Source organism: Antedon bifida, chromosome 2 (assembly GCF_963402885.1).
Source record: "Antedon bifida chromosome 2, ecAntBifi1.1, whole genome shotgun sequence".
Taxonomy (NCBI): domain Eukaryota; kingdom Metazoa; phylum Echinodermata; class Crinoidea; order Comatulida; family Antedonidae; genus Antedon; species Antedon bifida.
In genome coordinates this window covers 21,290,958-21,309,864 of record NC_136227.1, presented here as the reverse complement: position 1 = coordinate 21,309,864, position 18,907 = coordinate 21,290,958, and the positions used below count along the sequence as shown (strand labels likewise).

The 18,907-nt window shown below is 33.6% G+C and overlaps 1 protein-coding gene across 1 annotated transcript in view; it reads left to right on the top strand.

The window, feature by feature from the left end:
* Positions 1–18,907, top strand: part of LOC144858623 (ATP-binding cassette sub-family F member 3-like) — a 140,037-nt gene that overhangs the window by 57,218 nt on the left and 63,912 nt on the right. The window contains exon 11 of the mRNA XM_078714709.1: positions 7,521–7,656. Coding sequence (XP_078570835.1) covers positions 7,521–7,656 — 136 coding nt within the window. The remainder of the gene's footprint in view (positions 1–7,520; positions 7,657–18,907) is intronic.

The window sequence follows — 18,907 nt, the reverse complement described above, 5'->3', positions numbered from 1 at the left end:
ATTAAATTACGTGTATACAGTTTATACTGTGTACTTTAAAATGTATTTATTTGTTCGCAGCGTATCTCTAATTCTGGCCAACATAAGATTGTATAACTTTGTCATAAGATTGACCTGTAGCTGTAGATGTGCAAGAAACTTCGTTTTATGAATTTAGAGTTGCGCAATTTGACTTACACGCGATTTTATGAATTTCAATGATTGATCATAGATTAAAAACCAAAAGTCATTTTGTATTGACACTTGGTGAAAATTTAAGTCATATCAAGGGCAAACTTTCTATGGAATAAAAATGGCATGTTTCACAAAAAGTTACGCGCGCACGCTAGTTTAAAATTTCAAGATGCGTAAAATCAACTTCTAATAAACTTTCTACGTGTTTCATGTCATTTTGAGCATTTCAAAAATTGCCACGCACGCGCAAATTTTTACGCGCGTGGTGCGCACGTAGCGCTAAAAACATCTTTTTTTTGCGTGATTTATGTTTTTCCAGCCTTTTCTAGTACTTTTACCAATTTTTAAACAATTTTGACTTAAAATCACGTCATACGAGCACGTGGAATTGGATAATTTGTGTGCGTTTTTGATGAAAAAGTTCAAAAATTCGTCAAAATTATGCCTTTCAGTCATAGATTCTAAACAACAAGGTGAATTTTATATTTTATTACATATTCTGAAAGTAGATGAGTTGTAGATATCGAATCATGCATTGATGTGGCTAACCGGATATTGTGACGTCATCGTATGGCCACTCGAATATAAAATAGAGGATTTTTGTCTCTTTCGTCAAAGCTCATCACATTTAATAGAGCGCATCTCAACTCATCCGTAATCCATTTCCCCCCATTTTTTTATATTGTCTAGGTCAATCAATTATCTTTCGCATGATTTACCATTTTTAAAATTGTGATGACGTCGTCATATTCAAAAGCGTCAATAACTTTGGTCATTTATTTTCTCCTATTCTGCACTGAATGTAGTACGTATACAGTATAGTGTTATACTGTATATACTTAGACGTGACACAAAATAGAGAGAACACTAAAATTGTTTCAATGGCATAATCGTTTTTCTCTGCGCAATATTCTAACGTATGACGTGCACGTGGCGTTGGCGCTGCGGATAACCTAACTCGTCCGTAGTGACGAGTTCAAATCTAGTTGTTATTATTAGGTGATCATTTAGAATAAAATGATCACCTATTGTTATTGTATGAAATCTTTAATATTTAGCAACGAAGATGCAGGATAACTCCTTGTGATTGTACGAAATAATCATCATCTTTTTTTTCTTTATCTTCTTTCTAACTGTAATTTTTGTGTCACGCGTATCTGTAAAACATGAAAACATAACATGTCGTAACTTTCTCAACATATCGTCATTCATATGAAGTTGTGCAGCGAACCTTTTCAGGATGTTTACAATTGCGCAACGTGACTTACGCGCGATTTTATGATTTCTGTGTATTTAACATAGGTCAAATACCAAATAACATTTTAAATTGAAACTTTGCGAAAGTGTAATTTATATCATGCGCTAACTTTCTGTTGAAAAAAAATTGTGTGTTTTACACAAAGTTATGCGCGCACGCGCATCTAAAATTTCAAAATGCACAAAATTAATTTCTAATCAACTTTCTTCGCGTTTCATGTCATTTTAAGCATGTCAAAAATTCCCATGCATGCGCAAATTTTTGCGTGCGCGGTGTGCACAAAACGTGAAATGCGTCAATGTGTTGCGTAAATCATATTTTTCTAGCCTTTTATAGTAATTTTACCAAATTTGGAACCATTTCGACTTAAAATTACGTCATACGAGCACGTTGAATTGGACAATTTGCGTGTGTTTTTAATGAAAAAGTTAAAAAAATTTGTCAAAATTATGCCCTTTTTTAAACAGTCGTAGTTTCTAAAATTTTTATGACGTCATCATGTCTAAAAATGTAAATAACGTGGGTCACTTTTAAAAGTAAATTTCAATCTGTTATAGCTCATCAGAATAAAAAGTGATAATCATGATTAAAACGTTTTCTGGAAGCTATTGCATTGTAGATACGAATTCATGTTAACATTTTTGCCAATTAGATGTTGTGACGTCATCATATGGCCAGTTGAAAAAAAACGATTGTATTTTCACCTTTTGCGTCATAGTTCATCACATTTAACACTTTGACTGCCAGAGGTTTTTCCAGTTAGAAACTGCCACCACCAGCGTTTGTAGCCCAATTCGATGGTTTTTTTAAACTGATTGAAACTATGTATGTGATCTGATTTATATGTAATTTAGACTAAAATAATCATAAAGATTTTAGCTTTACAATGGTACCAAAAACGATTTTCAAATCTCAATATGTAAATCGTAATAGTAAAATAAAAGTAACCAACTTTTTTAGTTTTTCGTAGTTTTGCGCAAGAAAGTCGAGATATTCGCGATTTTGTGCAAGACATCACAATATGAAAATATCGCCCGGTGAGATCAACAAACAACGAAAAAGTTACTTACATGGCACCGATAGGCCTATAAAAACAAGTTATCACTATCGAAAAATGTATTACATTTTATAAATCATAAATCTTACATCAATGTTTCGCCAAAATCCACATAGTAAAGACATCAGGCCTAGTTAACCAGGCCTAAAGTTGGTCCGGAACCGTTTTACGACTAGGCCTAGGCTAGCCTAGTACTAGCCTAGTAACTGATGATAATATCCATACCATTTTTAAACAAGTTTGTTGCGTGAAACTCTGTCACTTACAGTGAAACACCAAAACAATTAGGCTATAGGTCTACATACAATAATAAAATTAAAGACTTATATTGAAAATGACTCTTTTATTTTTATGACTTCTTTTATGATTCTTTTTTATGACTGTTTTTTAATCAGATAACAAACAAACATGCCAATCCACAAAAACCTTTGTAATGCTTCGGCGGCATAGCTAGCGCCCGATACACAATGCGCCAAGCCATCTCTCTACGCGCTACTGTGATGCGCGGTGTATGTTATTTCGACAGGTTTCATTTTGACAGTCGTTCGTAACCAGATTAGTTACTTTCAAATAGTAAAATATTGACGGTCCAGACCGAATATAGTGTCCATATTTATAGTATATACCAATAATTAACCTATCTACCGGATTTCGTAAAAAAAACGCGAAACACCAGTCAAACGTTGTGTTTCCAAACACGAAGATCTTCGTGTTTGGCAGTCAATGTGCGCATCTATATTTTACGTATTTAAATTTCTTCTACACGTTAATATGTTTTTCCTGAGATAATTTCCTTCCGAAATTGCTATCTTAGTGTTTCATTTTGATACCGTCGGCATGTTAAAAATATAAATAAATGACGTGTCCTGTAATTTCACCTATTCTACACTGTATGTAATATGTATACAGATTATACTGTTTATACTGTATATACTATATGACACAAAATTGACAGAATTCAGCACTAACAACTAATAAACAGTCATAGTTTCTAAAGTAAACCGTGAACCGTTTATTTTTATTACAAAATCTAGAAGTTGATAAGTTGTAGATATCGGATCATGCATCAATAAGGTTAAACAAACATTGTGATGTCATCTGTTTCGTTATTGCTCATCACATTCAGTAGAGCGCAACTCTAGGTCAATTAACTATCTTTCGCATGATTTAAAAGTATTTTAACTTTGATGACATCATCATGTCTCAAAAGGTAAATAACGTGAGTCACTTATTTTCATCTTTACAGTAAATTTCAATCTGTTATAGCTCGTCAGAATAAAAAGTGATAATCATGATTTAAACGTTTTCTGGAAGCTATTGGATTGTAGATACGAATTCATGTGAAAATTTCAGATGTTGTGACGTCATCTTATGGCCAGCTGAATAAAAAAAGTTGTATTTTCATCTTTTGCGTCATAGTTCATCACATTTAAAAGAGCGCCCATCTATATTTTACGTATTCAAATTTCTTCTACACGTTAATATGTTGTTGCTGAGATAATGTCCTTCCGAAATTGCTATCTTAGTGTTTCATTTTGATACCGTCGCCATGTTAAAAATAGGAATAAATGGCGGGTCCCATAATTTCACCTATTCTACTCTGTATGTAATATGTATATAGATTATACTGTTTATACTGTATATACTATATGACACAAAATTGACAGAATTCAGCACTAACATATCATATTCTTCACTTCAGGTCATAATTTGTGTGCAATATTCCAATGTATGACGTTTGTCGTGCGGATAACTAACTCGTCAAAATGACGAGTTTCATGTCTAGTTATTATTCTTCCTTCTTCTTCTTCTTCTTCTTTCTGTACACTATTTTGTGTAACAAATATCTCAAAAAGTTTGATGTCAATGATTACCAAAATTTCACAATATCTTTCAAATACTTTAACTTAGTCCCAATAAGCTTTTCAGCCATTTTGTGAAATCATATTATCAATCATGTCTCCATAATTTATTATCACATATTAATAAAATTCACTATACGTAAACTTCAGGTAAAGGGTAAAAATATTAGCCAATAAAACATGCGTGCATGTAGGGTCATACGCGTGAAATCGCGCGTTAAAAATTTAAAATTAAGTTTTGATCAATTTAGAGCATGAATTAGGCCATTTGCATGTTCCAAAAAATTACTGCGCAAACTGCTGCTAAAAATGGTAAAAAATAAGGCATTTTTAAAATGAAAATAATTCTTCAGAATACACGATAACCCCCTAAATTTTTTTATTTATTCTGGAAGCCATTGAGTTGTAGATATGAATTCATGTACACATTTTACGTACAAAATGTTGTGACGTCATCAAATGGCCACTTGAATTTAAAATTAAGTTTTTTTTCTCTTTTGTTATATATTATCACATTCAATAGAACGCATCTCTGTTATTTTGTGCCCGATTTTCTCTCAAATTTTAGTATGTGATTGCTCAATTAATTGACTTTCTCATGACTTGCCACTATTTTCATTTTGATGACGTCATCACGCCTAAAAACTTGAATAACGTAGGTCGTGTAATTTCACCTTCGCCGTAAATTTGAATATCTTACAGCTCTTCAGAATTGAAGGTTACCTTGATGATTATAATTTATTATGAAAGCTGATGAAATGTAGACATGAATTCATATAAAAATCAAGTCTATCGGATGTTGTGACGTTAAGATATGGCCAGTTGAAGTTAAAAAGTATTTTTTTCATCTTTTTCGTCAAAGTCATACAAAGTTCAAATTCTCTTCCAATTCTTATATTTATTTGCTCAATTCATTATCTTTTAAAATTGATATCTTCGAGTTTATTTTGATAATTTATCATACCAAAAAATTAGAACATGATGTGTGTCCCGTAATTTCACCTATGCTACACTGTATATAGATACATTATATACTGTACATATTGTATGGCATATAATAGGCACAACTCAGCACTATAAGCGTATAATAGGGTGGCATACATCAACATTTTCTGATCGTATGTTAACGTACGTGCATGTAAAATAAAATTAATTTCAGTAAAATGATAAAAATGATCACCTATAATTCGTCAAAGTGACGAATTAAATTGTAGTTAGGTGATCATTTAGAATAAAATGATCACCTATTGTTATTGTATGAAATCTTTATTTATTTCTTTCGGTACAGATTTTGTGTGTCAATTATCTCAAAAATTTGAATGTCAATAATCACAAAAATATCACAATATCTTCAAAATAATTTAGTTTAATCCTAGTTAGCTTTTCAGCGTGATCACTCATCCGTGACGTCATTTATACGCCATTTTGTGAAATCACATTATAAATCATATCACATATTAATGAAATTCACTACACGTAAACTTCAGGTCAAGGGTAAAAATATTAACAAATAAAAATTTACGTATTTCAAGGTCAAGCACGTGAAATTGCACGTTAAAAATTTAAAAATCTCCAAATTAAGTTTTGATCAAATTAGAGCATGAAATAGGCCATTTGCGTGTTTCAAAAAATTACTGGGCGCGATACTTAAAAAGCGTAAAAAATATGAATTTTTTGTACAAATCGCATTCTACTCACCATCCTTAGTACATTCACCAAATTTGAGTCCGTTCCGACTTAAAATAACGCTATACGAGCAGGTTAAAAATGACAAAATGCGCAAATTAATTGCATCAAAGTGCTGAAAATGGTGAAAAATAAGGCATTTTTAAAATGAAAATAATTCTTCAGAATGCACGATAACCCCCAAAAATATACGGTAATAGGATTACATAAATCAATATTTTGCGGCATGTTTTAAACAAAATTAAATATCAGTAAAATTATAAAAATGATCACCTATAATTCGCCAAAATGACGAATTAAATTCTAGTTTTGTATTGTATTTGTCCGTCATGTTTGGTATAGGACATATACTGCATTTCATTGTCGCCTAAGAAATTGTCATCTTTTGTAAAAGCTTCCAAAGCATGTTAATATCAGTTCCGACTGGAGAGCAGCGACTTAGTTGAATATTCTTGCAGTCTCCTGCATCCTCAATGTTTTTAATGTCTTGATTTGTAGTGAAAAGAATGTTTGGTGGTTGGTCTTTATTTTATGATGAACAACAGTGTCTGTGTACAGAGTGTAGTGTACCTTTATTTTCCTCGTAGCTTCTTGTACACTCCTTGAAATGAAATTGTATAAACAAAAAATTTGATATCTAAATAAATAACAATAAACAATGTTAGAATCATGTACTTCACAGTATTCCATATCGGCGCGAAAAAAGCCTCTCTTAGCCAGGCATTTGTCGGCCCAAAGAAACAAATAAGCTAACCTAGCCTTGTGTTATTTGGTGTAGGGATGAAAACATGGTAAAGGTAAAGGGTGCTCAAGCTTATGTTCAGCAGGAACTAACATGAGCAAGAACATCGTAATTACTGCCCGTACTGCCCGAGAATAATTTTTGAAATGATGCATGTGCTGTTGCTGCGCTATCACATGCATGCTCTCTCAATATTGCTAATGATGCCCTCTAAGTGATCTGATTGTGACATGGAAAATGGCAGAGAATTACCAAACGCAGCATTCGTCAGTTGAAAAAAAAATTAGAATTAAAGATGTAAAAAAATAATTATTAAAAATTTTTTGTTGAATGTTCCATTTTATTGTAACATATTGGTTATCCACTTGCCCTAAAAATGGATCGGAAAAAAAATGTATTTACCTGAAAAAAATGTAATTTAAAGCAAAAAATTATCAAATTGGCTGCCAGCCAATGGATTTTGGTTGAATTTAACCATTTATTTTGTAGTTTTGTGAAGTGAAAACTTTTTTTTTTCTATGGAAGTGATTACCTTTATTAAAACTACAAAATAACATATTCAAAGTCTGATTTAATTAATCTTCATTTTTCATGTTTTAGGGAAAGAAAAAGGAACAACTGTTCACCTAAAAATATGAAATACACCATAAAATGACACTCCTATATTTAGTAAAATATTTATTATTTGCTTATTCCTGTAATTACGATTTCCAGTTAACATTTTTTTTCTTCAATTTATAGAGAGTTTTCAGGTGGTTGGAGAATGAGGATAGCATTAGCACGGGCTCTTTTTTCCAACCCCGACTTACTTCTGCTAGATGAACCCACTAACATGTTAGATATCAAAGCTATACTTTGGTTGGAAAACTATCTACAGGTATAGTAGTCAAAATTTTAGCTTTTAGTTTCTTTCAATTTTTAGCTGAGAGAAAATGAAAATTCCATCACTTTATTTGCTAATTTCAGGTATAGCTTGTAAACAAACCATGTCTCCGTATGTTTTTTAATTGGTATCTATATATAAATTTACGTAAGGGCAAAATTCGGTAAATCGCGCGTTAATGTTTACTCGATGGTATATAAAGTTGGTTAGAATATCGGTACTGATTTTAACCACCTGATGTAACCCTGTTTGCTAATTAAATTGAGTTAGTTAATTAGTTATTGACAATTAAAACGAATTTAGGTTCAACACTTTGCCCCAAATAGGGGTGTTTTCCGATCGTGGTATACACTGTCTAATGGATGTCCATCTTGAAATAATATAATAATATGAGGATGCTTCGCATTTTCCTATTTCCTCCTGCGATAATTGTTTTTAATATCTGAAAACCGGTTGAACAGCTCGAGTACAGTATCATAATGTGGAAGACAGGCCGATTTTCTTAAAAAAATACTATTTTGATAGATTTAATATACGTTTATACAAATATATTGATTTGCGATGAATGGAACATTCCAATCTCTCAGACTCCCAGTTTGTAGGTAAATTTATGAGGCCTTGGTTTAACACAAGTAGGTAAATTGATGGGCCCTTGGAGAATAAACTTAAAATATATAGTATTGCAATACTTTGACAATATTGTAAATACGTATTAACCATTTTTGATCGCCATTTGAATCAACATTTTCTTACTGTGAATGTGGGTACTGTTAGATATGTAAACACATATACAAATAACATTTATTACTGTGACTGTGGGTAGGCTTTACGGCTAGATATATAAACACATAATATACAAATAAAAACTGTATTACTGACAGTTGCTTCTCAACGTTTGTATTAATTAATAATTATAAAAAATATAAACGTCGTAGTGGTGTATCGTTACATGTACTATTTCAATCGACTATAACAGGGACAGCTTTAAAAAAGTATTAAATCGCAAATGTTTTACTGTGTTTAGTAGTATATTATTGATAGGCCTATAAAACATTTAAAACAATATTTCATTACTGAGTGGATAAAGAATATATTTAAAAATTGTTCTTTCCATCCTCTTCCCCATCCCTCAACTCTAATGTTATATACAAAACACAAATTAGGTTTGTTTAAATGAGTTCAAATAAAAAATTTGAACTCATTTTTGAGATAAGTTTCTCCTTCGGAAGTAGGCCTAGGTCTAATTCCCAGGGTGCTAGTTTTAGTTGACTACATTAATCATCGTGTCTATTTGTTCGTTTCTGAAAACGACAATGTATTTATAGTCCTGCGGTATGTACATTTGAAATGGCCAGTTTTTTTACGCTGAAATTACTGTGTATTCGAGAACCATCTGTGGACACGACCTAGATGGTACGCTTGCTTCGCTTGGGTACCATCTAGTTGTTAAAAAATTATGTTAAAGAACATTTGAAAACCATATTCAAATTAGTAATAAGTAAATGTTTACAATATTTAGTATCTGAAAACATCTTTGTTTTAATGTGTATTCCATCAGAAATTATATTTGCTAAACTACTATTTCAGTCAGTTTTGTAATGTTTCAATATATATTCTATTAAATTCAATATGATAGGATAGGCCTTGAGAAGCAAAAAAAATATGTAAATGAATCTCTTCGTGATAAAAGGCTAAAAGATGAAAAAGAGGGGATTTGACCAAGGGTGTGTTACGATACAGCTAAAAAATATAAACAGAAAGAGACTTTTGTGCTATATACAAGCTAATTACATTTATCATGACACATAAATTAATGACATACATAAAAGAATTTGGTAAATGGTGGTGGACAGAAGCAAAGCAACAAACAACTTTTTACTCGCAGAACCACAGATGCATTTCAAAGTATAAGTCCAAAGAGAAAGATTGTTGACTAACAAATCAATAGAATCCAGTATATGGTATAGTGAGTATATCTGCATTCTCAAAATTACAATAACTAATAATAATAATGATAACAGGATTTTTATAGCGCACGTACCACTCATGAGTGCTCAAGGCGCATTTAAAAAATAAAAAACAAATCATACAAATTCCTGACAAATAAAATGCAACTTCTTTGGAGGGTCCCCATCCGTTCTCGTTCTGTCGCGGTCCCGGCCCCCTACCTAGGTGACCAAACAAAGGAGCAGGATACACATTTGCCTTTCCACAGACGACCGGGTGCTCAGAGACAACAACCAAGACAGAGGCACCCCAAAGATAATGCTGGCCAGGAAAAAGTATACTATACAATTCTAAGTCTAGAACTTCAGGAAACCTCATGATTTCCATATGCCTTAATGAATAAATGCGTTTTTAATAATTTTTTAAAAGTATCAACAGTTTTGCAAATTCTTATAGAGCTTGGTAGAGCATTCCATAGACGAGGAGCAGTAACGGTGAAAGCTCTGTCTCCCCATGAGTGGTAAGACTTAGTTAGATGTAGAAGCAGCGTATCACTAAAATGCAGATTACGTCCAGGATCATACAACCTAAGCATGTCAGAAATATATTCAGGAGCCATGCCATTTATAGACTTAAAAACAAAAAGTAATATTTTAAAAACAATGCGGTACCTAACAGGAAGCCAATGCAATGTTTCCAAGGTATTTGATATGTGTCCATATCTTGCCGCTTTATTTTGAATCATCTGAAGCCTGTGGAGTTGTTTTTGTGGTAGCCCATATAGCAATGAGTTTCCCATATCTAGTCGTGAAGTGACAAAAGCATGAACAAGTTGTTTAGCTGCTGCCTCATTAATAAACTTGCGAATCCTTCGGATGTTTCGTAAGTGAAAAGACGACGTAGAAATAGTTTTTGAGATATGAGAAATCATAGTCATACCCGCATTCATTTCAACCCTAAGATTTCTAACCTGCCTAGCCGGGTCTATTTGGGTTTCACCAATGTAAATAAAACTTGGTGGCAGTTTTTCCAACTGCTGCTTTGATCCAAAGAGAATATATTCTGTTTTTTCATCGTTTAATTTAAGAAAGTTGTTTTTCATCCAGACACGCAATTCATAGATACAATGTTGGAGCAATTCCAAAGAAATGTCACTGTGTGTCATTGTAGGTTTAAAAGAAATATAAAGCTGAGTATCATCAGCATAAACATGATAGTACAGATCATATTTACTAATGATATCCCGTATCGGGTGTAAATAAATTGTGAACCATTGCGGCCCAAGAACACATCCTTGTGGTACCGAAAAGTTTAAAAAAGAAGCTTTTGAGATAGCATCACCAATACATATGTGTTGAGGCCTTTTTTCCAAATATGACCGACACCAATCAAGTGCATTTCCTTTAATACCAATATACGTACTGAGTCTATTTAACAACACGGAATGGTCAACCGTATCAAATGCTGCACTTAAGTCTAATAATACTAGAGCAGTTAGCTTTCCATCATCCATCACACGTGGGATATCGTTATTAAGTAATGCCGTTTCAGTACTATGATGCATTTTGTAGGCAGATTGATACGGATCAAGTAGGCTATGGTTTTGTACATGCGACAATTTCCGTTTTTTTTTCAATGTGGGTCGAACATGAGTGACTTTCAGAGACTCTGGGAAAGAATGTCAGAATATGTTTTCCTGGAAATGCTATCTCTCTACCCTCTTGGCACAATAGAATGTTAAATAACGACAAAGGTATAGACCTCACAGAATGACGTTCTGGCTTATGGGATTTTTGCCAATTTTCGGAGGTCACTTACCATATAATTATTAAAATGCTTGCTATTTGTAAAATTAAACCTAATTTGTTTATCAGTGTCTTAGACAAGATGATGAATATACTACATTTTAAAGTAGACCTACCATGGTTATTGTTCGGCATTTGTTCGAGGGAGGTATTTAATTTGTTAGTTTAAACTAACATAATAAAATAAATTCCCCTAGATATGAACAACAAAACCGTAATTAATATAATCAGGGAAGAGTAAAATTACATGGAAAACTCACAAACCGTACATCAAACGCTACAACGGGCGGCACTGCTGCTTCAATTACATTATTTATGGATGCCCAGAACTGAGGACGTCATCGGAACCGGAACTTTCTTTTCAGCGATATCGAAAATGTCTAGGCCTACAACATATATTTATCTAGGCTTAGTCTGTCTACTAAAAATACAGTACCAGCGTCGTTTTTTGTTTTTGTATGCTGATCTGTTCGTTATCCATATTTCATAAAGTATATAGGCTTACTTACTTACTTAAGCCTTGTTACACCTAGCAGTGCATATAGTACAGGAAAGATATGCTCAGAATCAGTAAAAGGTTGAAAAAACTGCAACAGAATTTTTTTCACCACAATGCATTTCTATAAGGTCCCTATATGAACATACTAAAAGTCTAGAAAAATCCAGGTAGGGGAAATAGGTTTTTTTAAACAAAATGTCTAAAAATGAACAAAAAACATATATTGTATATCTAATTACCACTTGATAGCAGTTTTTATAATGCTTTTTATATTTCTTTAGTGTCAAACATTTAAACTGCAATATACATATTAATTTAAGTGCTATTTAGCAGCAAAAACACACATTTAAGTATCAAGATATCACCACGGTTATAATAATAGACAACATAGTCTTATGTATTATAATGCAGGACTACGGTGTCTAATAAAACAGTTCATTTACATTTGTACTGTCACAACAATAGAATTATACAATCTTACAATCTATTAATCCATTCATTTTCATTGTCCAGTTATCATCCTCTGTCTATAGGTAGGAATTAAGCATGTGCTGATGCCGTGGTATTCGTCACAAACAGTGGCACTGGTGGTAAATTTGTCACAATGGACACATCACGCCATTTGTAACTTTCCATCCCCCAGTCTGTGGGTTGAAGAGTATTTTCTATCCACTGCTGTACCATGGTAATATACACGCAGGGAATGACATTTTGCAGCATTTGTTGTTGGGGGAATAGACTTTATTTCAAGTGCTGTTTTGCTTTTTGCTACTTTCTCCCAGAACGTATTCCTATCCATACAGTATATAGCTGCCAATGCCAATTCCTCTGATGCGATGGTTTCTTTTTTTTGGAGACGTTTGGTTTTACAGAGTTTGTAAGCATACTACTGCCCAGGTGTTATGACTTTTTAAGACACCTTTTCCTATACCAAATAGATGTGATGTAGTATCACATCCCTGGATTCCATGTATAAAAAGCAAATTAATTTTTACAGAGCTTCACACCAAGGAAAGACTTTACATGCATTCACAGTGCTCCCCATCGAGAACATACGGTATTAAATCAATGAATGAAGCAACCGTGACAGAATATTAATTTAAGAGGAAAGAACATATTATTACACATGGGTCAAAATCAACCATATTCATCAATAGAGAAGCTGTGCACATTCCCTCACATATACTATTTCATCATTGATGGCTATGTGAGACAGTCATACACAATGCATCATTTGTTGAAAAAGAACCTTGTACTTTTCCTGCAGCCCTCTTTTACTCAATTGACTCCATACACACTGCTAGACTACTCAGAATCCTTCATCTCACTGCCTACTGTATGTTATCAATGGGGGAGCACTGCTACATCAAACCTCTTGGCCCGAAACAGCAACATTTCAAGACATTTATTATGTACCATGTATGTTTGTTACGTTATGTGAAGGCAAAGTAAACTCTTGTGTTTAATGGCTATAATTATGGGCCGTAAGTAAATTTGGTTTAGAAAAAGGTGTTGGTCTTAAAAATCATCATCACATCACAGTTGGAGTTGTATGTCAAATTCTGTAAACCAAACAGTTTCCAAAAAAAAAAGAAAACATTGCATCAGGAATTTGGCATTGGTAGCTATATATGGAGGGAAGTCAATGGAGACTTTAGACAGCCCACTTTTCTTTGAGAAAGTTGCAAAAAGCAAATCTATTCCCTTGCTGCAAAATTTCCTTTCGTGATTCTTTATTACCAGGTATAGCAGTGGATAGGAAATACTCTTCAACCCACAGACTAGGGATGGAAAGTATTGATGACAAATTTACTACCAGCACCACCAGAGAAACTATTAAAGTTGATTAGATGTACCTGTAAATAAGGTTGTAGTAAAATGAATTGCAGCTGCAGAAAATATGGTTTGGACTGCTGCTCCACTATTTTTTAAGAATGCCATGGCATCAGCACATGCTCAATTCCCCACCAATAGATGGAGGATGAGATACTGACAAGATGAAAGTGAAATGACCACATTTATTTGAATAAATGCCCTTGGTGGTTGATTTTTAAGGAGGGTAGTGGGGGCGTGTAATCGTTGTGAGGAGTTTATTCTGAGAGAGGCGTTTATTTTTGTGGGTGTAATGTGGTAACATGTATAATCAAATAAATACACCCTTTAGATATGAACAAATACAACACCATCATGTCATTCAGTGAATTCTATTACAAATAGAGATGTGTTAAAATACAATATTGTACATTCGAGGAAATAAATTCAAAATGATGTCCGATGGGGGCGGGGGAGGGGTTGCGGTGGCGTAGGTTATTCAATTTTTCTAAATGTAGCGCTTATCCGAATAAATACGGTAATAGATTGTAGTCCAGTGATGGCGCAATGATTTTCCCGATGAGGGGGGTGGGGGTGGGGAGAGCGCAGCTAGCATCAATTGGCTGGGCCATCAATGGGAGCGCACCCAGAAGTTCCGACAATATTATACCGGTAAAGGGTAGTTTTAGTCACTTTTAAAAATGAAAATCTTTGAAACAGCACTCAATGGGGTATTGTTTTATATTAGGAAATATCATCATCATATTGTCTACATATACTCCCGAAAATAGCCAATTGGGGAGAGGGGAGGGGGGGCGGACAGACTCCCTCACCCTTCCCATATGATCTCCCATCCCTTTACTCCTCTCCGCTGGCACCACCAATGTTGTAATATATTGTTATAACAGTACAAATGTATTATTGACACCGTAATCCTATGCATTAAGCATAGGAAGGACTGCGTTTTATATATTATAACAATAGGGATATATCTAGATACTTAAACATTTGTTTTTCGGCCATTTTCTAATTAACAGCACTTAAAATAATGTGTATATTGTAGTTCAGATCTTCGAAACTGTAAAGAAATATATAAACCATTGTAAAACCTGATATAAAGTGGTAATTAGATCTATGATCATTTATGTTTTTTTGTCCCTTTTTAGGCATTTTCGCCATTGGCGGCCATTTTCCCCTACCTGGATTTTTCTAGACTTTTAATATGTTCATATAGGGACCTTATAGAAATGCATTGTGGTGAAATAAATTCTGTTGCAATTTTTTCAACCATATTTCATAGTTTTCCTGTACTAATAGGCCATCAACTACACGTCTCCATCTCACACGGTTCTGGGCAATTCCTTCCACCTCTGTCCAGTTATAGCCAGCATCCTTCACCTCCTTATCCAGTTCCCTCCTCCATGTGTTCCTTGGGCGTCCTCTTTTTCGTTTTCCTTGGGGATTCCATGTTAGGGAATGCCTAGTTATGTTGTGTTTTGGTTTCCTTAGTGTGTGACCAATCCATTTCCATTTCCTTCTGCTAATTTCAAATTCCACTGGCTCTTGTCCAGTCCTAACCCATAGATCCTCATTTCTTATTTTTTCTGGCCACCATATTCTGAGAATCCTTCTCAGACATTTATTGATGAACACTTGGATTTTCCTTTTCCTTCCCAATCCTTCCTTTTACATCTTCCTCTGTCCCTCCTCTGATGTTGACTTTGCTACCAAGGTAAGTAAAAGTTTCCACTGGTTCTGCTTCTCCTTTCCTTAGCTGGATTGTCTGATTATTTCGTGTGTTGACCATCATTACTTTAGTTTTCGCTATGTTTACATTTAAGCCAAGCATACTTGATGTTTCTTCAAGAAGTCTGGTTTTGGTTTGCATTTGCTGATGTGTTTGTGACAACAGAACAATGTCGTCAGCATAGTCCAGGTCTTCTAATTGTTCCCATAAAGTCTATTGAATCCCATTTCTTTTTCCTTGTATATAGTATATAGGCTAGCTAGACCTAATTTTGGCGGCTAGACTAGGCAGTTATAACCAGACTAGACTAGCCTAGGCATGCAATGTGTGGCCGATAGTAACAGTCCGAGTTGATTCACTACTGCTTGCCTCGGCCTAAATAAGTTTTCATAATTAAGACATTTTAAGTTGTATGTTTTAAACCGCACTGATTTGTATTTATTAATAATTAATATCGTTTTTTTTAAATGGATTGAATTTGTTTTTTCCAACTTAGATTAGAATCAATGTATATACCTAGAAACTTAACCAGTTGAATCTCAATGTCATTTAACATAACATTATTGAATCTCAATGTCATTTAACATAACATTATTGGAGGTGTTTTTATGGTTTTATTCCCAAATTATTTACAGGTTAATATTATGGCTTTTGATACATTTTCACCTATTTGATATTTTTTTTACTGTTTTGTGTATTGTGTGTAATTTAAGCATGAAGAAAAACAAATTTGTTGTGGTCATGACAATAAAGTTTTATTAGTTATCCGCTTAGTAGCGGATATATATCAAGGCCCAACTTTCTGTGGATTAAAAATGGCATGTGTATTACAAAAATTTGCGCGCACATGCGCATTTAAAATTTTAAAATGCGCAAAATTAATTTCTAATCAACTTTCTACACAAATCATGACATTTTACGCAACTCAAAAATTCCTATGTGCATGTGAATTTTTACGTGCACGGTGCGCACGTAGCATTAAAAACATAATTTTTTGGGGTGAATTATGTATTTCCATCCTTTTCTAGTACTTTTACCAAATTTGAAACCAATTCGACTTAAATCATGTTACACGAGCACGTCGAATTAGACAATTCGTGCACGTTTTTGATGAAAAAGTTCCAAAATTCGTTTTTTTTTTTTTTTTTCATATTCTAGAAGCTGATGAGTTGTAGATATCGAATCATGTATCAATATGGCTAACCAGACATTGTGACATCATCGTATGGCCACCCAAATATAAATAAAATCTTTTGGATGATTTACAATCTTTTAAATTTTGATGACGTCATCATGTTCAAAAGCGTGAATTACTTGGGTCACTTATTTTCATCATTACAGTAAATATCCATATGTTGAGCTCCTCAGATTCAAAAGTGATACTTATGATTAAAACGTTTTCTGGAAGCTGTTGAATTGTAGATACGAATTCATGTACAAATCTTGCGCATGTTGTGACGTCATCATATGACCAATTGAATTATAAAAGTCGTATTTTCATATTTTGCATCATAAGTCAACACATTTAAAAGAGCGCGCATCTATATTCTACGTATCCAAATTTCAACATGTTAATATGTTGTGCAGACAATTTTCATCCGGAATTGGTAACTTCGTCTTTCATTTTCATGACGTCATCATGCTAAAAATTAGAGTTACAGGCGGGTCCCATATTTTCACCTATGCTACACTGATATGTAGTGTATACTGAAGGCCTATATAGTTGGGACACAAAATAGAGAGCACACTGACAACAATGTTCTTGATCTTCAGATCATAATAGCATATAAATCTTTTTTCTGTGCACATTTTATAAAACAGGCTTAACATACGTGCGCGTGGCGTTTGTGGTGCGAATAACTAACTCGTCAAAGTGACGAGTTCAAGTCTAGTCTTATCTAATCTTATTTTAGATGACATTTTGCCAAAATGGTGATCGCCATATTAGATTGAAAGCATGATATTATTTACAAGTATACTTGATGATAGTTTTATTGGTTTTATTTCTGTATTACTTTTTAAAGTAAAATGTGGCTATTTTGGTGCCCATGTTGAATCATCACCCCAATCCACCCCAAGTTGCGCGTTTACCTTAACTTTTCTGTTCATACACATGATAATGAAAATTGTGTCATTAATTTCCTTTCCGGGTGACACCTACCTCAATCTGAAGCCGGTGTATGTAGTAGACTGAAATTCATATGGAATTCACTTTTAATTTCACATATATTGTTTTATTTTCCAATCTTTAAGCTTTTTTTCAAGGTAAAATGTTAAATTTTGCAATTCTTTATGTGCCTAAAGTTGTGTACTTTCCATACATTGTACCAATCTAGTTCAACAATATTGAACACTATTTCACATTTTCTTTCAGTGGGATTGGTAGCGATTTAATTTATAAAATGCCTATAATAAAACTGTCCTTTCTTTTTGGAACAAGGCTCTCTACTCTGAACTTTTTGGTCCATATTTTGGACTCTCGCAATAGATTCTTTCCATTCAATGAATATGGCATTTTAAGCACTATATATTTTATCAGACCATTTTGTCCTTGGGATCAAGATATCAGGTGCGGTTATTTTGTTATTTACTACAAAATCATTAATGACTATATATCCTGAATGTAACCATGTTTCAAAATATTGATTTTTCATTAGTTGTAATATATTTACCCACAAATGTGAAAACACATCACACACAAATGTGAAAACACATCACCCACAAATGTGAAAACAAATCACCCACAAATGTGAAAACAGCTAACACAAATGATAAAACAGCGACCACAAATGTGAAAACGCATCACCCACCAATGTGAAACACATCGCCCACAAATGTGAAAAACAACTACAAATGTCAAAACAACTACTGTGAAAACACCTCACCCACAACTGTGAAACACATCACCCACAACTGTGAAAAAAAAACATCACCAACAACTGTGAAAACATCACCCACACATGTGATAACTCATTTCACCCACAAATGTAAAAACAACCAAAAATGTTAAAACTCACCACCCACAAATGTGAAAACAGCCACAAATGTGAAACAACCACAATTGTGAAATTAACTCAATGTGAAAATAACCACAAATGTGAAATTAACTCAATGTAAAAAAACAACCACAAATGTGAAAACGCATCACCCACAAATGTGAAACAACCAAAAATGTGAAAACACATCACATACAACTGTGAAAACACATCACCCACAAATGTGAAAATAAACACAAATGTGAGAAGACCACAAATGTGAAACAACCTCAAATGTTAAAAGCCTCACCCACAACTGTGAAAACAACCACAAATGTGAAAACTCGCCACCCACAAATGTGAAAACGGCAACAAATATGAAACAACCACAAATGTGAAACAACCATTAATGTGAAAACGCATCACCCACAAATGTGAAAACAGCCACAAATGTGAAACA